The sequence below is a fragment of the Leucoraja erinacea genome, chromosome 11 (assembly GCF_028641065.1).
Source record: "Leucoraja erinacea ecotype New England chromosome 11, Leri_hhj_1, whole genome shotgun sequence".
Taxonomy (NCBI): Eukaryota; Metazoa; Chordata; class Chondrichthyes; order Rajiformes; family Rajidae; genus Leucoraja; species Leucoraja erinaceus.
Genome location: NC_073387.1, coordinates 25,867,888 through 25,894,585, shown reverse-complemented (window position 1 = coordinate 25,894,585; position 26,698 = coordinate 25,867,888). Strand labels below are relative to the sequence as shown.

The 26,698-nt window shown below is 39.7% G+C and overlaps 1 protein-coding gene across 13 annotated transcripts in view; it reads right to left on the bottom strand.

Moving 5' to 3' along the window:
* Positions 1-256: 256 nt before the first annotated feature.
* LOC129701609 (histone-lysine N-methyltransferase NSD2-like) overlaps positions 257-26,698 on the bottom strand; it is a 110,571-nt gene continuing 84,129 nt past the window's right edge. For all 13 annotated transcript variants that reach the window (XM_055642917.1, XM_055642913.1, XM_055642910.1 and 10 more), the window contains 9 exons: positions 23,898-24,054; positions 23,371-23,576; positions 21,790-21,902; positions 18,089-18,358; positions 15,080-15,196; positions 11,144-11,285; positions 9,266-9,372; positions 7,271-7,475; positions 257-1,029 (listed from right to left, as the gene is read on the bottom strand). In XM_055642917.1, coding sequence (XP_055498892.1) covers positions 764-1,029; positions 7,271-7,475; positions 9,266-9,372; positions 11,144-11,285; positions 15,080-15,196; positions 18,089-18,358; positions 21,790-21,902; positions 23,371-23,576; positions 23,898-24,054 — 1,583 coding nt within the window. In that variant the 3' untranslated portion in view covers positions 257-763. The remainder of the gene's footprint in view (positions 1,030-7,270; positions 7,476-9,265; positions 9,373-11,143; positions 11,286-15,079; positions 15,197-18,088; positions 18,359-21,789; positions 21,903-23,370; positions 23,577-23,897; positions 24,055-26,698) is intronic.

Sequence of the window (26,698 nt, the reverse complement as noted above, 5' to 3'; positions counted from 1 at the left end):
CGGTACTGAAGCTAGTTTCATGACCAGTTTCCAAAGTAGAGAGGGTAATGCTCCAAACTTGTATTCTCTACAAGTCATGGGGAACTTCATTCTTTCTAAATGGATTGGACTTAAAATTGGATTCCAGGAGTGAAATAAAAATGCCCCCTAGCATTGTACCATCCACTTCCCAGGCAATTATCTTGAGTGACAAATAATGCTGTTCATTTATCAATGTAAATGAAGTGTTAATATTATGTCAAAGTTGAACAAGTGCTAGGAGAAAGCAGATTTAATCAATGAATTGAAGTTACTATTCCACAAGATGCATTGATTACAACACATGGCAACTACTCCGTTCAGTGATCACCTACTTCTAGGAATGGAACTAGACTGAGCATACAATGCCAAAAACATGCTAGATGAATTTACTGATCCTATGTTAAGTGAGCATTATACCACGATACATTAAAAGGCTACACATAACTAGGTTCACTGGGTTCAAAAAAAATAACTGGCCTTGCTGTAGTTTTAACCAAAATTCTTGCATGATCTGGCCATGCCTCTTATGCCCCAGGTATAAATCCAAGTATAATTGTTCTGAGGATATTGGGAAAATGAGCATGTGGTTCAAGTTTACATCTGTCCAAGTTCATTTAACTCAGTACAAGTAACCAACAGCTATTGGAATTATGCACCTTGCACCTGTCAACCAAGTTGACTCCACCTATTTGTGCACACATGCACACTACTTTCAGAGGAACACCATAAATAGGCACTCCATTCACCGAATATGCATGGAATCTGATGATTGAAAGGTATGTAATACATGGCTGTTAGGTGGTGGCATAATCTCTCTAATTTCTCCTGGTTCCAAAGGAACTGGGCCACATGGATCATGTTCATTACAGCTAAGTCGGCCGTCTAGTTTGGAGATGAAGAGTGCTCCGTCCCTATGATCCGTGCAGAAAGAACTGGGGCACAGCTCACAGAAAGAGACTGCCTCTTTCCCACACACGTCACACTGATGCCATGGACATTCCCATTTACCTAATAACAAAACAACAGGAAAAGTGATCAGAAATGTTCAACGTGCAGGAAATGTTCTCAATATAATGTGTATCAACAATAATTATACAAATCAAAATTGCTTTGTTTCTCACAAAAAATATTTGACAATCTGTGTACCTGGCATTGACAATGATAAGCTTAATGATTTTAACCCACCACCAATCTACTCATGACACAAAAAAAAAATCATGTACTGCATTACTCAATTACTCAAAGCCCACCAGACTAATGATGTCAGGGCAATTGAGCCTAAAGAGTGACTATAGTGAGGCATTTACTGTGCCCTCCATAATGTTTGGGACAAACACCCGTCATATATTTATTTGCCTTTGTAAATAACACAATTTGAGATTTGTAATAGAAAAAAACCCCACACCTGGTTAAAGTGCACACTGTCAGATTTTAATAAAGGCTATTTTTATACATTTTTGTTTCACCATGTAGAAATTACAGCAGTGTTTGTACATAGTCCCCCCATTTCAGGGCACCACCATGTTTGGGGCACAGCAATGTCATGTAAATGAAAGTAGTCATGTTCAGTATTTTGTTGCATATTCTTTGCATGCAATGACTGCTTAAAGTCTGTGATTCATGGACATCACCAGTTGCTGGGTGTTTTCTCTGGTGACGCTCTGCCAGGCCAGTATTGCAGTCATCTTTAGCTTATGCTTGTTTTGGGGGCTAGTCCCCTTCAGTTTTCTCTACAACATATAAAAGGCATGCTCAATTAGAATCAGATCAGATGATTGACTTGGCCACTCAAGAATTGACCATTTTTTAGCTTTGAAAAACTCCTATGTTGCTTTAGCAGTATGTATGGGATCATTGTCTTGCTGTAGAATGAACCGCCAGCCAATGAGTTTTGATGCATTTATTTGAACTTGATCAGATAGGATGTGTCTATGCACTTCAGAATTCATTATGCTACTACCATCAGCAGTTGTATCATCAATGACGATAAGTGAGCCAGTACCTTCAGCAGCCATACATGCCCAGGCCATAACACCTCCACCACGGTGTTTCACAGATGAAGTGGTATGCTTTGGATCTTGGGTAGTTCCTTCCCTCCTGATACTTTGCTCTTGCCATCACTCTGATATGTTAATCTTCGTCTCATCTGTCCACAAGACCTTTTTCCAGAACTGTGGTTGCTCTTTTAAGTATTTATTGGCAAACTGTAACCTGACCATCCTATTTTTGTAGCTAACCAGTGGTTTGCATCTTGCAGTGTAGCCTCTGTATTTCTGTTCATGAAGTCTTCTGCAGACACTGGTCATTGACAAATCTACATCTGACTCCTGAAGAGTGTTTCTGATCTGTCGGACAGGTGTTGGGGATTTTTCTTCATTATAGAGAGAATTCTTCTGTCATTAGCTGTGGAGGTCTTCCTTGGCCCTGCCAGTCCCTTTGTGATTAGGAAGCTCACCAGTGCTCTCTTTCTTCTTACAGTTCCAAATTTTGGTAAGCCTGAGGTTTGGTTGAAGTCTAACTTTTATTATGTCTCATCTCAGTCTCATTATGGCTTCTTTGGCTTTCATTGGCACAACTTTGGTCCTCATGTTGATAAACAGCAATAAAGGTTTCCAAAGCTGTTGGAAAGACTGGAGGAAAGACTAGGTTGAGAGCTCTCTTATACCTGCATTAAGGAGGCAATTAAACACACCTGAGCAGTTATAAACACCTGTGAGCCAAGTGTCCCAAACACTCTGGTGCCCTGAAATGGGGGGGATTATGTACTAACACAGCTGTAATTTCTACATAGTGAAACCAAAATGTATAAAAATGGACTTTAATAAAATCTGACAATGTGCACTTTAACCACATGTGATTTTTTTCTATTACAAATCTCAAATTGTGCAGTACAAAGGCAAATAAATAAATGATCGGTCTTTGTCCCAAACATTATGGAGGGCACTGTATGTAATTTAACTTGAAGGGGTCGAACATCTAAATGTAAACCATCTGCATCACAGTTATTAATGGTTTTCCTTCTTTGCATTTAGAATTAAATAAATATGTTTACAGAGATTAAGCAGATATTAGTGTGGTTCCATTTCTTGATCTGTGTCTAACGGGATAAAGAATGACAAAGTCAAGCCAGAAGAAGGAAAAGTGTGAAAATAAGGTGGTTAGCATTTTTAGAGTAAACCATTTTGCCTAATTAAAAAAATCTAAAATGTTAGAAGGCAGAAAAGTCAGAGGTAGGAAAGAGAAGAGTCAGCCGAAAGAGAAGAGTGTCTAATACGGCGGCGAATATTGTGTCTCTATTTAAGAAGAGTTGCAAGGAAAAGCCTGGAGACTAGACGAATGAGCCTAACATCTTTTAAATAACTCCCACAGGTCAGATGTGGACTTACCCAATAACAACTACTCTCAATTTACTATCTCTAGCTTCTGCCTAATAATGTTGTATTCTGCGTTACTCCAATTTAGTACCCCCCCCCCCCCCCCACCACCACCAGGGTCCAGACGTATCCCTATTCCAAACAATCTTAAAACTTATGGAGGCCCAAGGAACTGCAGATACACAAAAACACAAAAAGTGCTTTAGTAACTCAGCAGATCAGGCAGCATCTCTGGAGGTCATGGGTAGGTAGCATTATGCATCGGGACCCTTCTTCAGTCCGGAAGGGGTTCAGATTTGAAAAATCACATGCTGCCTGACCTACTGAGTTACTCCAGCACTTTTGTGTTTTTCTATAAAATGTATGGAGATGTGATCACTAACCTCAAAATTCTGTTCCACTAATTGTCACCTGCTCAGACTCATTTCCCCATACCAGTTGCTCCTTGAATTGGACTATCCACATACTGTTTTAGAAAACTCTCTTGAATACACCTAGAAAATTCTGCTATCTAAGTTATTAAATCCCAGTCAATATTGGGGAAGTTAAAGTCATCTACTATGATAACACGTTTAAGGAACTGCAGGGTCTCGACTATGATAACGCTGTTGCTTTTGTACTTTTCCGTAGTTAGTCTACATATCTGATCCTCTACCTCCCGCTAGCTATTGGAAGGTCCATAGTATAATCTCACTGACTCCACCTTTCTTATTTTTGAGCCATATTGCCTCTTAGTGAAGCAACCACCATCTTTTTCATCTCACTCCCTATCACATCTGAAATTTCAAAACCTTGGAACATTGAACTGTCAGTCGTGTGTGTCCCTCTTTCAACCATGACTCCACAATGGTCTCATCATCCTCAAATCGTTTGCTATGTCGCTCTTCAAGGGAGATGCTAAATGCATTTCGTTGTCTCTGTACTGTACACTGACAATGACAATTAAAATTGAATCTGAATCTGAATCTGAATCCTATTTCGAAACACTGATCCAGGCTCTAAGTTCATTCACTTTACTCACGATGGTCGATGCGTTGAAGTGACCATGCTTTAAGTCATCAGTTTCACCATGTTCATTAACCTCTTCTTGCCCATTTTTCCTTTGACTGGTCCCAACCTCTACCTTCTCATCAAGTCTTCCATTCGTGACCCGCTATTCTGGTGCACACCCCCTTATCACTTTAGGTTAAGCCCTCCCAAGTAGTGCTAGTGAACCTCCTTGTAAGGATAATGATCCCCCACCAATTCTGGTGCAGCCTGTCTTGTACAGGTCACTTCTGCTCCAGAAGAGATCCTATTGATCCAGAACCCCCAAATCCCTGCTCCCTAATCCAACCCCTCAGCCATATATTCTTGTCCTATCCATCTATTTCTATCCTCACCCATGCGGCCCCAGGAGTAATGAATACTATCTTGGCTTTTTAGCCTTTTGCTGAACTCCCTATATTCATTCCGCAGGACCTCATTCCGTTTCTAGCCTTTCTCATTTGTGCCAACATGCACAATGGCCTCCGCCTGCCTTCTCGTTGAGAATATATTGCAGCCAGTCTCATTTCGGAAATCATAGGGACTTTTTTTTTCTATCATGAGGGCCTGTTTCAGGTTAGAATAGAGAAGACAAGAAACCAATTTGTCACTGACATGCTGGGAAAACGGCTGTTTGCATGTTACCACAGATTGATATCAAACAGCATTTGGCATCAATCACAAAATTCCATCATGCCATTCAGACCTGTAAGAATACAGAAGCAGGATTTCATTGGAGAATAGAATCCTGGCATCACATTACAGGGATGGACTACAACTGGGCCACTGCCAGGGAGCTTGTGACATCCTTTCTCCTCTAGGTGTATATCTTTCCATTGTTACTAATCATACCCTCTCCGACTTCATTAATTATGTTCCTAGCACCCACTCTACTCATAACCCTATCCAATCAATAACCACACTACCACCTAATAATGTGCTTCCCCATGCAACTATCATGATTCTCCTGCTCATGGGCTGTGATCCTGCATGTATCTGATTCCATTCTGATACTGATTCACATTCTTCACATTACTGTGAAAATCACATTCTTCATCTTTGTCAGATTTGATCAGCAACAACCAGAGCAATTGGAGAGGAAGTAGCAATCAAAGTAAAATAAAAAATGAAGGAACTCAGCGGGTCCGCAGAATCTGTGGAGGGAAATGGAGAGGCACGTTTTGGGTCAGACCTTTCTTCATCTAAAGTAAGGTCCCGACCTAAAATGTTACCTGTTCATTTCCCTCCTCAGATTATTTTGTCCCCCAAAAGATTCTTTTTTGCACAAGATCTCAGCATCTGCGGTATTTAGCGTCTCGAAGAGGCTATCTAAACTGGATCTGGCTCCTCACTCCACCACTGTTACAGTGTCTCATCGAAAAAATCATCCTCATTATGCTATTTGGTAATGAGCCCCAAAATTGCTAAAGGTCTGGCTAAGGAAACCAAGATTAAGCACAAAATATGTCACGGTAATATGGTTTAGGGTGGATGTAGAGAATGGGTCAAGTACACAGAAAGATTCAAGCAAAATGAGAATTGAAAATGTTATTGTAGGTTATAAAGGGAAAGAACTTTCTTTCCACTCAACCACGTAAAATTGAAGTGTTTCAAAAGTACAGTAATACTCTGATAAACTACTATCAAATTATTCAGAAATCTACATGGATTGGCAACCGACTCAACAGGTTATGTCTGCATTGCTTCCTTTCCACTGACTGGGACTCCAGTTCTTCGATTCCCTTTAAACTTACCTGATTCACTGGAAAATGTATTATTACTACATTACACTAAAGTGAGTGGTATTGTAGATTGCGAAGGTGATTGTCAAAAATTGAAGCAGGATCTTTATCGGTTAGGCAGGTGGGCTGAGGAACGTTGATGGAATTTAATACAGAGAAATGTGAGGTGTTGAATTTTGTGAAGTCCAACAAGGGCAAGACCTCCGCAGTGAATGGTAGGGCTCTGGGGAGTATTGTAGAGCAGAGGGATCTAAGAGTGCAGGAACATAGTTACTTGAAAGTGGTGCCACTTGAAAGGCTTTCGGCATATTTGGGCAGGTGGGACTAAGGGAAAAAAGTTGTTCGGCACGGACTTGTAGGGCCGAGATGGCCGGTTTCCGTGCTGTAATTGTTATATGGTTATATGTTATTATATGGTTATATTGGCCTTTTTCAATCAAAGTATTGAGTATGGAGGTTGGGAGGTCATGTTACAGTTATATAAGACATTAGCGAGGCCAGAGTATTGTGTTCAGTTTTAGTCACCATGTTATAGAAAATATGTCAAGTTGTAAAGGGTGCAGAGGATATATCAGGATGTTGCCAGGTCTCGAGGGCCTGAGCTATAGGGAGAGCTTGAGCAAGCTAGGACTTTATTGCTTGGAGTCCAGATGAGGGATGACCAAAATCATGAGAGGAATCGATCGGGTAAATGCACAGAGTCTTTTTCCCAGAGGAGGGGAATTGAGAATCAGAGGACATAGGTTTAAGATAAGGGGGGTGGGGTGGGTAAGATTGAATAAGAAACCTTTAAACAGTGTACAGATACAGAATAACTGCACGACTGCATGATATCTAACAAAATTAATTGAAAGTGCATTGGGGGTATTAATACATAATGCCCATTAGTCTAGAAAATCTGCCAACGTACAACCAAAGTCCACCCTGCATTGGCTTATTGGAGTTTTACCATAATAGTATTCTGTTTAACAACACCTGCTTAGTTACTTTGAAACCGCTGCCAAATTTTTAATTAATCCTTTTCAATCCTAAGATTATTAATTGTGTTATTGTTGTCAGTATTAGTTTCATTTCACGTGGATTGGAGCAAACAGTTTAGCCACTCACCAGCAGGACGCTTATTCAAGACCAGACAATCAGCATGATACACCTTTGGACACCCAGATTTCTTGCAGATAACGAGCTGCCCACCATCTCCACAACGGAAACATTCTTCCTCGTGATCCTTCACTAATTCAGACCGCTGCTTACGCTTTCTTGGAAGCATTTGCCTTTTCTTTACCTTCTTTTCATCTGTGGAACTTTGTATATTCTATAGAGGTACCAGAAACAAAATAAAGAAGTTATCAAAAAACATTCAGTCAGATGAGCAGTAATTATTGTTATGGCCTTTCTACACTAAATTAACAAATGTAATTAATAAGTTCATGTCAAGAGAGGAGATGTAGGCCATTCGGCCCAATGAATTTACTCTGCCATTCAATCATGGCTGTTCTTTCTTTCCCTCTCAACCCCATTCTCCTGCTTTCTCCCCATAACACTTGACACCCTTACTCATCAAGAACCTGACAATCTCCATTTTAAAAATACCAAATGGCCTCCACAGCCACACGTGGCAATGAATTTCACAGATTCACCACCATCCGACTAAAGAAATTCCTCCTCATCTCCTTTCTAAAGGTGTGTTCTTTTATTCTGAGGCTATGTCCTCTGGTCCTAGACTCTCCCACTAGTGAAACCCTCCTCTCCGCATCCACTCTATCCAGAACTTTCATTATTTGGTAAGTTTCAATGTCTGTCCTCATCCTTCTAAATTCCAGCGAGTACAGACCCAATACAGACCCAATGTTAATCATATGTTAACCCAATCAACCCCTGGATCATTCTTGTAAGTCGCCTCTGGACCCTCTCAAGCCCCAGCACATCTTTCCTCAGAAATGGGGCCCAAAACTGATCACAATACTCATTCTGACCAGTACCTTATAAAGCCTCAGCAATGATTATATACTCTAGTCCTCATGAAATAAATGCTACCATTGTATTTGCATTCCTTACTACCAATTCAACGTGCAAATTGACCAGCACTCCCAGGCTCCTTTGCACCTCTGATTACTGAATCCTCTCCCCATTTAATAAATATTCTATACTTTTACTCCTGCAACCAAAATGAATGACTCCACACTTTTCTACACTGTATTCCATCTGTCTCTTTTTAGCCCACTCTCCCAACCAATCCAAGTCCTTCTGCAGAGTCCATGCTTTCACTACACTACTTGCCCCTCCACCTATCTGTGTATCATCTGCAAACTTGGCCATCAAGCCTTCAATTCCCTCATCCAAATCATTGATATACAATGTGAAGAGTAGCGACCCCAGCACCGACTCCTATGGAACACTGCTGGTCACTGCATCTAACCAGAAACAAAGACCTTTATTCCCACTCAGCCAATCTTCTATCCATGCTAGCATCTTCCCTCCAGGACTTACTGCCTAACAACACCAGAGATCTTGATTCGATCCTGACCATGGGTACTTGTCTGTACGGAGTTTGTACGTTCTCCCCGCGACCTGCGTGGGTTTTTTTCCGAGATCTTTGTTTTTCTCCCATATTCAAAAGACATACAGATTTTGTAGGCTTGGTATAAATGTAAATTGTCCCTAGCATAGGATAGTGTTAATGTGCAGAGATCACTGGTCGGTGCAGACTTCTTGGGCCGAAGGGCCTGTTTCCGCGCGGTATCTCTAAACTAAAAATCTAACTAAACCATGGGCTCTCATCTTTAGCAGCCTCACATGTGGCACCTTATCAAAGGCCTTCTGAAAATCCAGGTAAACAATATCCACTGACTGTCCTTTGTCTATCCTGCTATTTATTTCCTCAAAGAATTCAAAAATGCTTCACGCTCCATTTAATTTCAGGTGCGTTGCTGATGTCTTCCACCTTGGTATAGAATCATTTAAAATAAATTTCAAGTGAAAAATGAATGTATAAATCTTAATATCTGTAGTAGTCATTATATCAGGGAAAAAAATATTCAGTATAAAATCTGATGCACCTCAATATTTACATTAAATTAAATGCAAGGCAACTGGAGATCTTACCTTAGGCTGCACACCTAAGTAGCCACTGCAGTTTGGAGCTCCACATTTACATGCAGTCTTCCCAGTGCCCAAACATTCCAGGTGATAATTAAATGTCAGCTCTGATCCTGTAGAAGTATCAGTATCATTAGATTTATACTTAATCTCGCTGTGCAATAAATAAATGCATACAATAGCATCTAATTTCCTAAAATGTTATAATTACATTTTCCTGATAGTGTTAGATCAAAATTATGGTAGATTTTTGTATTACGCAAAAGTAAATCTCAATTAATTTTAATTTTTGATACAAATACATCTATAGATTCTCCTGAACACATCATCATGTGATGTAACTTGGGGTCATTGGGTGTTTCGGGTCTTTCAACATCAGACACCCTCACCCAGGCAGCCCAGCCGTGGTTGATCAGACCTAATAAGTCCTTATCTCCAGAGACCATGAATTTGAGTACACCTTCCATACTATGAATGTGCTTTTGGGCTTTTTTATGCTCTATGCAAAAATGTTTCATCATATAATAACATGTAAGCAGATTCATGTTACAGGAATAAGGTGCACTCCAATTCATGGTCTTAAGAGATTAGCATTTCTTAAAATTAATTGAGATTTCTTATAATGCAATAGGAGACCATTTGCCTCTAGGGTTCACGTTGGTTCCCAATATGTTTACAGTTCTTTTGAGAATGAGGGCAGCACAGTAGCGCAGCTAGTAGAGCTGCTAAATCAGCACCAAAGATAGACACAAAATGCTGGAGTAATTCAGCGGGACAGGCAGCATCTCTGGAGAGACCGAATGGGTGACGTTTCAGGTCGAGACCCTTCTTCAGACCTATCAACCCGAAACGTCACCCATTCCTACTCTCCAGAGATGCTGCCCGTCTCACTGTGTTACTCTAGCATTTTGTGTCTATCTTCGATTTATACCACCATCTGCAGTTCTTTCCTATACAGCTCAGCACCAAAGACCTGGGTTTCATCCTGACCTTGGGTGATGTGCGTGTAGAGTTTGCAAATTCTTCCTGTGACCATGTGGGTTTCCTCCGGACGCTCCGGATTCCTCCCACAACTCAAAGACTCTGTGTTTGTAGTTTAATTGGGCACAGTAAAAAATGCCCCTAATGTCTCGTGAGTGGTGGGAGAATGGGATAACATAGAACTAGTGTCAATGGGCGATCAATGGTCAGCCAGGAGTAGGCAGTACACTGAAGGGCCTATTTCCATGCTGTATGTTTAAACTAAACGATGATCACAGGCTGCAGTTTGGTAATACGATTTATACCAGTGTGGCATTTTGCAAATAATGTTATTTTGTGTCCTCCGCACAAAAGCTTTGGACATGTCGTGAGTAGAAATAGATAGGATGAATGCACAGTCTTATATCCAGGGTACGGAAATTAAAACAAACGGTGAGAGGTATAAGATTTAATACGAACCCGATCGGTAATTATTTCACTAGAGAGTTGTGGGTATATGGAACAAGTTGCCAGAGGGGGTAGCAGCATTTAAAAGACACTTGAGAAAATACATGGATAGGAAGGGTTTAGATGGATATGGGCCAAACACAGTCATTGGGACTAGTTTATATGGGGTGTCTTGGAAGGGTTAGGTCAAAGGCCCTATTTTCGTACTGTATGACGTAATGAGTAGTTAACGGAAATGCTTGGTCCAGTTTCAAAACCTCATTTCCCAAGGTGAATAATACTGAACTTGGAGAGTATAGCACCGAGAAATGAACAGATGTTTACTCTATCAAATTTCTAGGTTCTGTTATATTAGTTTGAGATTTTACTACATCAAACTCTGGATTGAATCCAATTGCTTGTTTACTATACATGGATGGCCATCTTACCACCCTGACCATTAACACTATTCCTTACCAATTGCAACATCACACAAAGCAAACAGTCCAACTCGAGTGTCACCATTTACTGTCCATTTCTGTGTCTCACAGTTTGGTTTACAGCTATGATTCATGAAGCGGGAATAATTTCCTTTTGGGCCTGCATCAATTATCCGATCCTGTTAATGATAAATTTGCAGGTAGACTTAGATTCATTTTGTGTAATTTAGAAATTCATAATATAATTATTTTGAATAATTTCAGCACAATGGGGGAACATGCAACTAAAGTATCTTTCATTTTTGAAAAAACAATTAAAAAAAATCACAGTAGGGAGGATTTTGCATAACACTGAAATATCCATGTGTTGTGATATTTCTAAAATCTTTGCATTATGAAGCTTTGCAGTAAGGATATATTGTACATTTACAAATTTTTTGAAAGTCAATAACAGCAGGTCCACGACACAGCCATGTATCAACATTTATTTCAGTCCAAAGACCGAAAAACCTGTACTCTGAGAATTCAAATAATTACAATTTTGGAATTGTTCAGAACTTACAAGTGATGTTTAGAGATTTAACAATGTTTGATAGTTTATCATGTTCATAGAATTATTGTAGTATGAAAGGAGATATTTGTCCCATGATGGCTTTCTGTAGGAGCAATTCAGTTAGCCTGTCCATTGGCTCTTTCCACATTTCTGCATTTTCTTTCCTTAAAGTACATATCCAATTTCTTTGAAAGCCAAGATTAACATAGAAACATAGAACATAGAAAATAGGTGCAGGAGTAGGCCATTCGGCCCTTCGAGCCTGCACCGCCATTCGATATGATCATGGCTGATCATCCAACTCGGTATCCCATCCCTGCCATCTCTCCCTTTAGCCACAAGGGCCGCATCTAACTCCCTCTTAAATATAGCCAATAAACTGGCCTCAACTACCTTCTGTGGCAGAGAATTCCACAGATTCACCACTCTGTGTAAAAAATGATTTTCTCATCTCGGTCCTAAAAGACTTCCCTCTTATCCTTAAACTGTGACCCCTAGTTCTGGACTTCCCCAACATCGGGAATAATCTTCCTGCATCTAGCCTGTCCAACCGCTTAAGAATTTTGTACGTTTCTATAAGATCTCCCCTCAATCTTCTAAATTCTAGCGTGTACAAGCCGAGTCTATCCAGTCTTTCTTCATATGAAAGTCCTGCCATCCCAGGAATCAGTCTGGTGAACCTTCTCTGTACTCCCTCTATGGCAAGAATGTCTTTCCTCAGATTAGGAGACCAAAACTGTACGCAATACTCCAGGTGTGGTCTCACCAAGACCCTGTACAACTGCAGTAGAACCTCCCTGCTATTATACTCATATCATTTTGCTATGAATGCTAACATACCATTTGCTTTCTTCATTGCCTGCTGCACCTGCATTCCTACTTTCAATGACTGGTGTACCATGACACCCAGGTCTCGTTGCATCTCCCCTTTTCCTAATCGGCCACCATTCAGATAATAGTCTACTTTCCTGTTTTTGCCACCAAAGTGGATAACCTCACATTTATCCACATTAGACTGCATCTGTCATGCATTTGCCCACTCACCCAACCTATCCAAGTCAACTTGCAGCATCCTCCTCACAGCTAACACTGCCCCCCAGCTTCGTGTCATCCGCAAACTTGGAGATGTTGCATTCAATTCCCTCATCCAGATCATTAATATATATTGTAAATAGCTGGGGTCCCAGCACTAAGCCTTGCAGTACCCCACTAGTCACTGCCTGCCATTCTGAAAAGGACCCGTTTACTCCTACTCTTTGCTTCCTGTCTGCCAGACAGTTCTCTATCCACATCAATACTGAACCCCCAATACCGTGTGCTTTAAGTTTGTATACTAATCTCTTATGTGGGACCTTGTCGAAAGCCTTCTGAAAGTCCAGATATAACACATCCACTGGTTCTCCCTAATCCACTCTACTAGTTACATCCTCGAAAAATTCTATAAGATTCGTCAGACATGATTTACCTTTCATAAATCCATGCTGACTTTGTCCAATGAATTCACCACTTTCCAAATGTGCTGCTATCCCATCTTTAAGAGCTGATTCCAGAATTTTCCCCACCACCGATGTTAGACTAACTGGTCTGTAATTCCCCGTTTTCTCTCTCCCTCCCTTTTTAAAAAGTGGGGTTACATTATCTACCCTCCTCCGGAACTACTCCAGAATCTAAAGAGTTTTGAAAAATTATCAGTAATGCATCCACTATTTCTGCGGCTACTTCCTTAAGTACTCTGGGATGCAACTTATCTGGCTCTGGGGATTTATCGGCCTTTAATCCATTCAATTTACCTAGCACCACTTCCCGGCTAACCTGGATTTCACTCAGTTCCTCCATCTCATTTAACCCCTGTCCCTTGCTATTTCCGGCAGATTATTTATGTCTTCCTTAGTGAAGACAGAACCAAAGTAGTTATTCAACTGGTCTGCCATGTCCTTGTTCCCCATGATCAATTCGCCTGTTTCTGACTGCAAGGGACCTACATTAAATCAGTTTCATTTGTCCTTTCACACAATACAATGCAGATTACAATTACATGCTGCATAAAATAGATTATACTTGTTTTCGTTGGTTCCTCTGCCATTCACCTTAAATTATGTCTTAGTTCTTGACCCTCTGGTAACAGGAACATTTTTTCTTTATATACAGTTCAGACTTCCAGTGATCTTGAACACTTGTAACAAGCCATGCAATTTTCTGCATGCTCTCCATTTAAGTGTTGTTAGCTTTTTAATAATACCAATTGATCTATGTTGAGCACATGATGGATATCAACTACATCACCTATCACAAAGAATTTAAGATCACCTTTACCTAGCATTTTAAAGAACAAATTGCCACGTACTTCATTAGTGCTCTTGTCACGCCCGTACTTGAACATACTACTTTTTGGTCCACAATTGTACCCATTCCATCAATTACTTACTACTGTTCATGTGCATGAAAAACTGTGGGATTTTCTCTTGCTAAGTAACAATCTACTTATTCTTTTCCTTTTCATATTCATGCCTGATCTTTTCATATGTCTTGTTCTCAGTTGTATTGTCAAATCGGCACCTGTAGCATACCCATTTCATTGACTTCAAATTTGACTTGCGCCATTCATGGATATCCAGCTTTCTTTTTACCCAAACATTTTGGCAAGTAGAGAAACCTCATCAAATTACTGATTTATGCCTTATGGAAGAGGGACAGTTTCTGAATAGTCAAGAGGCAAATACATTGTCATGGACTGTCCAGCTTCTGACTTGACAGTATTTCTGGTCATATTAAGATCTGATCAATGGTCTACAAAGTTGATGACGGCACAGCAGCGGTGATGCTATTAAATATAAAGGCGGTTTACTGTATCTTGTTGAAGATGGTCAGTACCTGACACTTCAATGCCACGGTACCCCCTAATTTTAAGAAATCTTAATTGCCAAAAAAAAACAAAGTAATTTTGATCCCAGCCATTTACATTTGATTAATTCCTGAATGGGGAGACTACCGTAAGGGAGGAGGGGGGAGGGGGAGGGGGGGAGATGAACAATGGAGGACCTTCGTGAGGGAGGGGGAAGAACTATGAACAATGGAGGAGTCGGCTTTGTGGGACCACCGAGGGGAGGGGGAAGGGGATAAGGGGGGAATAAAGGAGGAGCTGGCGAGGGTACTTTTTAACTTTGTCAGTGCCGTTTCTGCGGCGACTATTTACATACCTTAGGTATACAAGCAAATAATTTCCCTGTGGCTTGTCACATGTGACAAAGTATTCCAATCCATTCCTTGACTGCAAACATCAATCCAAATACTACCTATTTTCACTTCTCATAATTATAGATTTTTGACATATTTACAGATTTTATGATCAATGTTTGACTATGCGTGTTTGACATACAAATTATTGTTAAATTCAGAATTTTGAACTTTTAAAGTTATTACCTTATCAAGAGTAAGCATGTAGAAGTTGATGATGTCATGTTCCTGTGCATATTTGATTCGAGCATAACATTCCTCCTCATCTATTATCTCACCCACATACTCATTCACAAAATCTCCCTGTATAAGAATTAGATTCAACAGTAAATATAAACATCATAGCTATCAAAAAATTAAAAACAAAACTAGAAATGTTGGAAGAACTTAGCCAGTCAAGTGCCTTATGTGGAAAGAGAACATAATTAACAATTTGGATCTGGTCCTTTCTCAGAACTGAGGCTGGAGGGAGGGGGGAGGTATTGATTTTGCATTTGTCAAAAATGTTGTTGTCATTGAGGGATTAAAAAAAAACTGAAGTATACAATGCACAGTTTAAGGATATAATCAAAATCACTGCTTTGAAATTTTCTGCCTTTCACAATCTACATCTCAAAGTAGTGTTAGGGTTAAAAACAAATTGGAGACGACCAAGGACAGAAAGATTGGCATGGGAATGGAAAGTAGACCTCCTCCTTCACCTCCATTCAGGGACCCAAGCAAGTCTTTCAGATGAGACAGAGGTTCACATACACCTCTTCTAACCTTGTCTGCTGCATTCAGTACTGTCAATTTGACCTATTTGCACTTGTGAGATGAAGCAGACTAGGTGATGATTTTTGCCCTGTGTTCTGTCCATCAAAGCATGCAGGATCTCCCGGTTGCTAATCACTTTACTCCCTTTCCCATACTTTTGTGTCCTTGGTCTCCTCCATTGCCATGGTGAGGCCACATGTAAATTGGTGGAACAGCACCTCATATTCCACTTGGTTAGCTTACAACCCAATGCAATGAATCCGGAATCTCCAATTTCAAGTAATACCCTTTGTCTTTCCTGTGCCACCCCCCACCGCCGTGGGCACCCATTTTTCCAAAGCTTCTTTCCCCTCCTCCTGTTTTCTTCCACCTATACCCCTCCTTCCGGCTTTACATTTCATTCTGACACTGTTTTTTATCTTCTTTTCATCTCTAGCCTTTGTCACTTATTGCCCATCATCACCTGTATCCACCTATCGTTTCCAGGTTTTGTTCTGCCCCACCTCTATTTTCCTGCATTCTCTCCCTTCTACAATCAGTCTGAAGGGTCCTGACCCAAAACGTCACCAATCCATTTATTCCACAGATACCACACGACCTGCTGAGTTTCTCGAGCATTTTGTGTTTTGCCTTCATTCTTCTAAACCCCAATAATTAAAAGCCTAATTTACACACCTGCTTTATCCCCGAAACCAATCAAGTCATTTTGTGTACCCTTTAAGGACAAGTATGTTCTTTCTTAAATAAGTTGACTAACACGTGTGAAGTTTGTACACTGTATGGTTGGCCAAATTGTTTTTTAGTCTTCTTTACCATCTCTCTTGCAATTAAATCCAACATTCCTTTTGCCTTAATTACTTGTTATCTACATGCCAACCTTGTTTCTTGCACGAACACATCCAGTTCCCTTGAACACTTGTATCTCACACTAAATACTTTTTCTAACCTTTCTACCAAGTGCATTTAACCTCACATTTGCTCTTATTATGACATATGATAACTAATTTTGATCTGCTTTCTGAAGGGCTCTGTTACTACTTTCTTAATGATGCATTCTGGCATATCAAAATTAGGTAATGTTGACATCTCTCCAAAAAGATGCAACTAATGTTAAGCTTATTGGTCAAAATGTTCCCCATTTTATCTTTTAATTCTTTCTTGAATAGCATTTATATTTGTCCTTTTTTAATCCTCTTCCCAAAATGTAGAGAATATTGGAAGACCACAACTATCGCATCCATAGTCTTAGCAGTCACCCCTTTTCTGAATTCTACATCATGGTGTCGGGGATTTTTCGACCTTTAGCTCCAATAATTTATTAATTTTAATTGTTTTAAATTCCTCCTTTCGTTTGGTCTTTGGTTACCTGCTACAATTGCATTCATTGTTATGCTTTCCACTGACTTATATCTAAGTGACACCATTGTAAATTATTTAACACATACTTCAATCTTACAAAGTAAATTATACTATTAAGGACCACTAATTTGTGAAAGTGGACTGAGTTTGAGGCCATGGTAATTTGTTTCACTTGATTACAATGATACCTGCAATTTACCTGATGAAAAACTGTAACTTTTTTAATTTAAACAATAGATAGAACTTTAACGCTTAAGAAAAATTATAAGAACCAATTTGCACTATTCTCATAATGGAATTAAATACTCTTTTGCAACGAGTCACCACAAAGGATGTAAAGTTCTGTTCATACTTTAGGCAAAACGTGTTAATTGAATATAGAGTAATTTCTTATGACTCAACTCCAAAATATTTTAAATTATCTTCTCTTCAATTTATAGGTGTGGGCCATGGAACAGTCAGCCATGCCAGAAACTAGGTCATGGATACTCATTTTATAGCATCAAACTTAAATCAGCATTTTATATAAAACAGCCAATATTAATAAATTGTCCAAGAAAAGGAGGTGTTAAATAATATTTAAATCAGTCTTCTACGCAGGTGAGTTTTCTGCATGGTTTTCTAGAAGGTAATCAGACCAAGTGCAGATTTTTCTTCTAAGGGTTTTGGTTATCTATTTTTCTCCAATCATTTCCTCAACTTTTAATAACTGCTCAGTAAGTCTTAGCACCTTGTGTACTCCACTTACACATTATCACTGTAAAGGTAAAATTACTTTGTTTTGTCCATCTTAAATGCTCTTCTTCACAGAAGGGCAAAATGAATACATTATCATAATGTTAAAAATAAATTAAATTGTCAGATTTAAAAAAAAGTTTAACATCCATTCAATCATCAAAGTTCAAAAATTAGCTATAAGCGGGTGCTACCGTGGACTATTTCTCAATTTAAAGAGGCAAGGCATAAAATACTGAAGCATTTTATGTCTTATAACAGCTAGTTCTCCCCCGAATTATAACATTATAGTTTGATTTCTAATTACTTTCAATATTTAGATCGCAATGAAGGAACACATCTCACCTTCTTAATGTTATATTTTGCAAGTAAACCCCATCCTCGCCCTGGAGTTCTTAAAATTTCCACTTCAGGATACTGCCGTTTGGTGAAGCACTGGTTCTGACATTTTTCACCTGCAGGACAGACGGCTGGATGGCATTCATACATTAACATTCTATTCAGACATTCAGAATCTACCCCACAGGGATTCTCATCAGTTGTCTTACAATTACATCGTGGAATCTCGGAGAGATCAGCAGTGTAGATCTGAGCTTTGCCCACGGCCTTGTTTACCTTGACAGAAAAGCAGATGGTTAAACCTTGAGGTTTATTTGAATATCTCTTCACAATTCTTACTGAAATTGTAAAATATTGGAATATAAATGCAATACTTGTCCTTTCAAGAAATCAAGGCAACACATAAAAATAATGCATACACTTATTCCATCAATCAAAAAATTAAGCTCAACACATTTACTTTTCAAGGAGCACCAGTCATAATATCTTTACTTGGTTAGATCATAATCTCATCAGTTACTATCAATTCAGCCATCACATATTTGGGATTTTTAACCGTTTTATTGAGTATATATTTCTGATTACTTTTATAGATGAACCTGAGGTCTGTGTTTTTCCTAGGCTCCAGGCGTTAACAAAAGCAAAGTGACACCAGACTTTGACGTGCTTTGGCCATCAATATACAATGAAAAAGCTTCACGACAGGTTGTCATGGTAATTCTCAAGCTCAGCCATCTGTCAAATAGTAGCAAATTGGAGGTTTAGAAATTCAGCAGCACAGCACTGCTTTTTAAAGTCTTACTAGAATTAAAATTTATATGTTTCTGAGTGTTAATATGGCTTAATTGTGCCAGTCTGGAAATATCTCCAGCTTCTTGACAAAATAATACATTTTCCTCATCTGATGAGCACTGAATAACATTCTTTGTGCAAAGTTTATTTTGAGCTTTAACCAGAAGTTACTTCATGCGATTCCAAAATTGCCCTTTGGCAATTTGAGAACATGCAGGTTTTAATGGGACCGCCACCTCTATAGTAGCAGGACTCAAAAGTTGCCTCTTTTGCCAAGTACTGTGGACTGATTTGAACAGATCCCCAAAACATAATTTATCTGCATTCCTTTTGGTTCCCATACATGGATCACCCACTGTTTCCTGCACTCAACCCCGCACCCTCTGCCCTTGATACCCCAGTTACCAATTCACAACACTTCTCCAGGTCCTGGCTCACACTGCACATTACATAATAATCATATGCTGCATTTATTTCTCATCATCTTTAGAAATTGTAAAACTTCTCACACTTTAGTCAAGTCAAGTCAAGAGAGTTTATTGTCATGTGTCCCAGATAGGACAATGAAATTCTTGCTTGCTGCAGCACAACAGAATATTGTAGGCATTATACAGAACAGATTAGTGTGTCTATATACCATAGACCATATATACACACACATAAATAAACAGATAAAGTGCAATAGGCTGTTATAGTTCAGAGTTTGTTTGATGTCATATTTAGTAGCCTGATGGCTGTGGGGGAAGAAGCTGCTCCGGATGTACAGATTTCAGGCTCTTGTACCTTCTATCTGATGGCAACAGAGAGATGAGTGTGTGGCCAGGATGGTGTGCTTCTTTAAAGTCTACCTTCAAAAAGGCAACTGGTGAAAACAAAGGTAAATAATGGTCAACTAAATGTTCAAAGTCCCTCAAAATTGAGGATGAATTGCTTCCACTCTGGTTTTGTGTTTTCTGACAAGGCTGATGAGGCCAATGCGAGAACTTTTCCATGGGACGTTACACTTTTGACTGCTTACTCAGGGCTTCTTTATGTTTCCAACACACTGAATTCAGGTTATCAATACCATTCCAAATTTTCCTTTTCCATTTTGAACCCTTGTTAGCCAGACCGTATAAGCGTGGATGTTGCATTTTATCTCAAGATGTTTGAACACATCCTACAATGTTTTCTTCTGGCTGCCTGCAACACAGCTCGGAATAATGCGTCAATTTGAGGGATATGGTTGCAAGCACGCAAGCGCGACATGGCCTGCCTAACACAGTTTAATGAGTGTCATTGTAAATTCAGGTCTGGGGATATTGACCTGGGAAAAAACAATGGCATTGGTTCTGTTATCCTAGTGAATTTAATTTCGTTGCATTTCGTTGTCTCTAATGCATTTCGTTGTCTCTGTACTGTACACTGACAATGACAATTCAAATTGAATCTGAATCTAAAGGATGTTATAGAGAGTATTACTAGCATCTGTCTAGTTGCGAGTGCCTTGAAATTAATGATGCAGGTGATGCAGACCTCAGAAGCATGTAGGACTGAGATTGCAGCTGCCCAGTACACCACAAATTTTGTGCCATGTCTGAGTACTATATCTTCAATCACCAAGACAAGATGTAAACAAAAAAAATGTTCCATCAGGTGGAATTTATGCACCATTTGCAGAGCTAAGACTAAGTTTTAAGGCTGTGGTATCATGCGCAGGAAGAATAATACTTGCAGTTACAATTAAGCATCTGGAAGGAAATATCATGTAATCATTGAAAGTAAAAGAGATATTTAAGAGTACACGAATGGAATTGAAAGAATCAAATGCCAAGTGTCACAGTCCATGCTCAAATGCTCCAAACCAACCAAAATATCAGTTTCACTCCCAGGGCAACATCCTCAACCTCAAGGCTTTGATCACATTGAGCAAATTAATGGATTACATTTTCTGAGAGATGCTCTTAGTTATGTCCTCTGCTAGGCACATTATACATGTGTAGAACTTATATAAATGAGGATCTTCTATAATGAACTTCACTTGTTCTATGAGTTAAGAGGTCCAATAGTCTGATTAAAAATTTAAAGGACCAAAAGTAAAGCCAGTTAAATATCAATGTAATCTTAAGAACCTAATTGCACAACTATTAAAAAAAATGTTTGAATGCAGTGAATGGAATCCAATGTGCTATGACATATTGAATTGAGGACAACAATCTACATTTTATAACCTCAATTATAACAGTGGGACCAATAAAAATAGGTTGTGCAAGGTTAAAATATCACTAACCTGGCAAATACCAGATAATGACACATACAGCCCATGCCATTTCAAAAGGTTCATTTCAGGTAGCAACCAGGACTCTTATTTGAGACACGTGGAAAAGTCATAAGTATTAAAATCCTGTGGACAATACTATGCAGCCTCTGTAGCAACTCAGCAAAAAATGCTGCAAGGCAGACACATGTTGCAGGCAAGAAAATGAAAATCTATTACTTTAAATATTTTAAAGTTTCATTTTCAAACTCTACGCCTGTCTGCTTTTGGCTACCCATGTCCTCTAGACTAAATGTTCCAATAGCAGATTAAACCTCAGCGCCCATATCTATGGGTTGATTCTCTGCCAGTTCCGCTAAATTTGACACCAAGTTCAGGTGAAGGTCAAGACTTATATTTTTTAAATGAGACCTGGAACTAAAATGGTTTAGAAAGTGTGGCCACAAGCTTGACACTTGCCACCGACTCCAAAATCATCCCATATTTAATCTGGAGTATGGATATGTCAGCTAACATAATTTTTCTGATAAATGTACTGCAAAATTTTATAGTCTATAACAACAAAGTATGTAGAAGTTGTATAGCTTTTATCATTCTGAATATGCTTGATGTAATGTAGTGCATTGCATATATTCTCAGAATAGCTAAAAATTAATACCTTGATATGTTTGTATGGTGGTGGTTTTTTCTCATTCCGCTTGTCCTCTTGCGCCTGCCTCATCTCTCTTTGGGCTTTCAGCTCCTCAAATCTTTCCGCTGCTTCTTGTAGTGCTATTGAGAAGCCAGTGTGAAATCTCAGACATATTGACAGTTACAATATTTGTAAAGATCATAACAATATACTATCATCTTCAGTTAACTTATATACTTCCTTAATTAACAGGAGGAAGGAGGTGGAGGATCGAGGAGGGATGGATGGGTGAGGGTCTAGCAAAGATTTGGGTGGTGCTACTTTTCTTTTTCTATTTCACAATAAAGGCTACCTGGATGGATCAGCCCTTTCGTAGAAGTAAAGTAGCAAACAAAGCTGAAAAAGAATAAGCGAGTTTGGTATTCCGAAAAACGCAATGAATCATGGGATTTGTCAAAGGTCACTTGCTATAAAGAAAAAGGGAAAGAAGCGCTGACTGTACAAACTGTGTATAAATTCTTATCTTTATTCATGAAAATATATTTAAGCTGAGGAACGGTGGTGCCAGGTAGCGGGGTGTAACAGGGAGAGAGATGGGGGCAGATGCGAGTGGAGATAGGGGTGAGCGGGCACACAGACCTGCGCCTCATCCGGAGCCAGGATCGAACCCGGGTCCCCGGCGCCGCAAGCATTGCAGAACCGCCATTGGACTGTCCCCGTCCCACCATCTCCCACCTGCCCCCCTCTCTCTCGCTGTTACACCCCGCTCTCCTCCTACCAGCACCCCCCCCACCCCCCCCCCCGTCTCCCATTCGCATCTGCCCCTTCTCTCTCGCGCTGTTACACCTCGCTCTTCCGCTACCTGGCTCCGGCTCTGCTCCGCCTGTCCCGCTGGGTTGGCTGCCAACCCTGGACTGGCGGTGGCGGCCCCAGGATCCAGCTTGGCTCTGCCTATCCCGCCAGGTTGGCTGGCAGCCCTGGACTGACGGTGGCGGCCCCAGACTTGCAGCCGGCAATTAATTTGCAGAATTAATGTTCATATGGTTGTTTAATCACATTTTTGAAAGTTGAGCTTAAAATATTTGTTTACTTCAAGAAATCAATTGTCAAGTATAATAATTGTACTCTTAAATTATTAACAATAAAAGCCATAGAAAATACTACTGAATTTTCTTGTCATATTTTAAGATTATATTTATTACATGAAATTCAGATTCCAATGTCCATAAATGTTTCCTGAATACACATGAGAAATATGAGCAATGCCATAAGATACTGATGAAGGAGAGAATGACAGCAAATGGTAGTACTAACTACCTTTGGCATGAATGGGAAGCTTTAAAACTACACCACCAAATACCCATTTACAGTAATCGTACATTAATCTCCGGTCAGGTTGCAAGCTCCAAAAAACATTTATTTTGCTAAATAGATTCAGAATCCAATTTTATTGACAATGAAAACCCATGTATTAATGATAACTTACAACAAACAACAAAGAACTTACCCCAATGCCTAATGCTGAATGGGGAAGTTCTAAAAATCTAAATGCTCATACAATTGAATTGACATACAAATTCTCAAATGTTCCTGCAATTTACACATTACCTTTTTTAAAGACAGTGTTGAGACCTTTGCATTTTTTGTCTTTACTCCCTTTGTCCCCTTCCATATACGAGAACACTCGTGCCTGGTAGGTCCAGAAGTAATCATTGGAGCCAAAGAAGCGGACAGGAAACTCGCCAATTTCATGTTTCATCTTTTGGATATTTGTAGGTACATTTTTTGGATGACAAACTTCAGCAGGCCACCACCTGTAAGAGAAGGTATAAAATGCACTGGAACTAATGATGCAAGGTTTGTGGTCCATGATCCAAAAACGGTATATGTAAAGAAACGTTCACATGTTCCAAAAATATTACATTATAGGTATTAGTTCAATGTTGTTTTAACACAGAAATTATATTCAATACTGTTGTATATTCAAATGGCATCTACTATAGCATTCCCCTAATATTAGGTTTATGTGGCTCATATGTTTTGTTTTAGCTAAAACGATACTGCTGTATGGAGGCTTTTGATTTTCTGCTTGTTATATTGCAAACCATATTGATAAAGATTTTTTCAAGACTAACCTGTAACGACCAAGTTTTACCCAGATGATGTCCTTATAGTGTGGCTTTTTGCCAGCCTTACAATCATTACAATACCATTTCCCTTTTGGCATCTCAATGTTCAGGCACTCGCGGTGAAATGCAGCAGGACATGACTCACAGCAAAGCAAGCTGCCACCTGATAAACAAACCAATGTATTTACAATATACGTGTCCAAGTGGAGTAAGAAGAAACAACAAATACTGATAAACAAGATAACTGTTCCTTACAGAAATAACTTCAACTGAAAACTCCAGACAGCCAAATTAGGTTTGATTCCAGCAATGCTGACTAAATGAAAGGATGTAAATGTATCAAAATATATATTTAGTTTAGTTTAGTTTAGAGATACAGCGTGGAAACAGATCCTTTGGCCCACTGAGTCCCCGGCGACTATTGATCACCCGTAGACTGGTTCTATGCCCTATACACACTGGGGGCAATTTACAGAAGCCAATAAACCTACAAACGTGCACATCTTTAGAATGTGGGAGGAAACCGCTCCACCCGGAGAAAATCCACATGGTCACAGGGAGAACTTACAAATTCTGCAGACAGCACCCATGGTCAGGATTGAACCCGGGCCTAATATGGCTTAATTAAATACCCCAAGCTGCGGTTTAGTCTTAGAAATGAAGCAGAAGAAAATTCCAATGCCAAGGTCTAGTAAACAGATCAAATAAAAGGACATCTATGGACGATTCCACACCAAAAAATGGTTCTAACAAATTTAATTGCAAATTGTAAAAGAACATTTACTCAGTGGTTTACTAACAAAAAGAGAGCGAGGTGTCGAACATGGAAGTGTTGTAGGGCAAGGCAAAAAAAAAAACCATAGAAAAAAAGGAACCATACGATTGTCTAAGAAGGGAGAATAGATCGGGTAGATGCAGCCTCTTGCCCAGAGTAGGGAAATTGAGAACCAGAGGACATAGGTTTAAGGTGAGGGGGGAAAGATTTAATAGGAACCTGAGGGGTAACTTTTTCATGCAAGAATGGTAGGTGTAGAGAGTTGCTTGAGGAGGTAGTTGAGGCAGATACTATCGCAACGTTTAAGAAACATTTAGACAGGTACATGGATAGGACAGGTTTAGAGGAATATGGGCCAAATGCAGGCAGGTGGGACTACTGTAGATGGGACACGTTGGCGGGTGTGGGCAAGTTGGGCCAAAGGGCCTGTTTCCAAGCTGTAAGACTCTATGGGAAAGCTCATGTGGAACAAAGAATGTAAGTACAATTGCAATGCAATATTGATTCCATCAACCCTGAAAGAAAAAGCATCAACAAAAGAAGTTGGTCATTAGCCCCTTTGAACCTGATCTGTCATTCAATAATATAATAGCAATCTTTATCTCAACACCTCTTTCCTGTTCCTACTCCATCTCTCTTAATATTTGAGGTCAATCAATCTGTTTTGAATTCAGTGACCGAGCTTCCACAGTCAGCATGGGTAGAGAATTCCAAAGATTCACTTCTGTCTTGTACAGGTCAACACTGCCCCAGAATAGAGGCCAATGGTCCGAAAATCTGAATCCCTGACCCCTACACTAACTACTCAACTACTCATTTGTCTGTTCTATTGCCCTATTCCTAGTTTCACTAGCCTTCGTCCTTTTTAATCTTTTGCCTAACTCACTATGTTCACTCTGCATGGCCTCTTCCCTTTTCCTACCTATGTAATTTATGCTAATATGCACAAAGACTCTGAGTCAGCTCACCGTACACCTTGAGAATGTTTTGCAGCCACTCCACGACATCATGGACCCTGGCACCAGGGAGAGAACACATCATTCTGGAGTCCCGTTTGCTGCCGCAAAGTCTCCTGTCCGTCCCCCTAAGTAACGAATCTCTATAGTCCAGTCTGACTTCACCCCACCTCGCTGTGCCTCAGAGCCAGGCCTGGTGCCACAGACCCGACGGCTGTTACTTTCTTTAAAGAGTCACCCCCCCCCCCCCCCCCCTTATCAGTATCCAAAAGTGAATCCTTGTTTTTGAAGGGAATGACCACAGGCGATTCCTGCATTCTCTGCGTATGAATGGAACGACCACAGGCGATTTCTGCATTCTCTTTCCTAGTTGTGTTGGAAGTAGTAACTTCCTATTACTTAGCTGGCATTAATAATCCATACATGCAGTGCATCTGTAACGTGCTGGTCCATAAAATGAGTCTTCTGTAATGCATTATGAATTAAGAAATTATATTTGCATTACACTGGCTGAATTGGTTGTAACCAATTTCGATCAGGAACGATAGAACCATTTGAAAGTTACTTTGGAAATTGACAAGCGGAAAATAACAATCTTGGATTTAAATAGTATGGAGAACAAAAAAACCTATTTCCATGTAACCTCCTGCAGTAATCAGACATCATTGTCTCTTCTGTACAAAGCCTGTCAGTTTCATTGCGGCTCGTCATTGAAAATGACGGAATGATTTCAATTGACCCATTTATAATATACTCTATTAAACAATTTAACATACAACCACCAATATTTTCAGATTGCAGATAGAAAAATAAGCCCATTGAAAATACCTTTTCTTTGCATATCATGCAGGAAAAATAACATCTTTGATGAGAGTCTTGAAACATCCTACATCCTAAACCCCTTTCCGCCATTGACACATTTATCTTTATTATAACACGATTTTCTATGTGAGGTTTCTCAGGAACACCATTATCGTATTGTAGAAGAACTACCTGTACTACTTTACAGTGCATGCCGGAAAGTTGCCTAGGACCTGTTGCATGCAGGCAGAGATACCTCAAGCAAACCAGACATC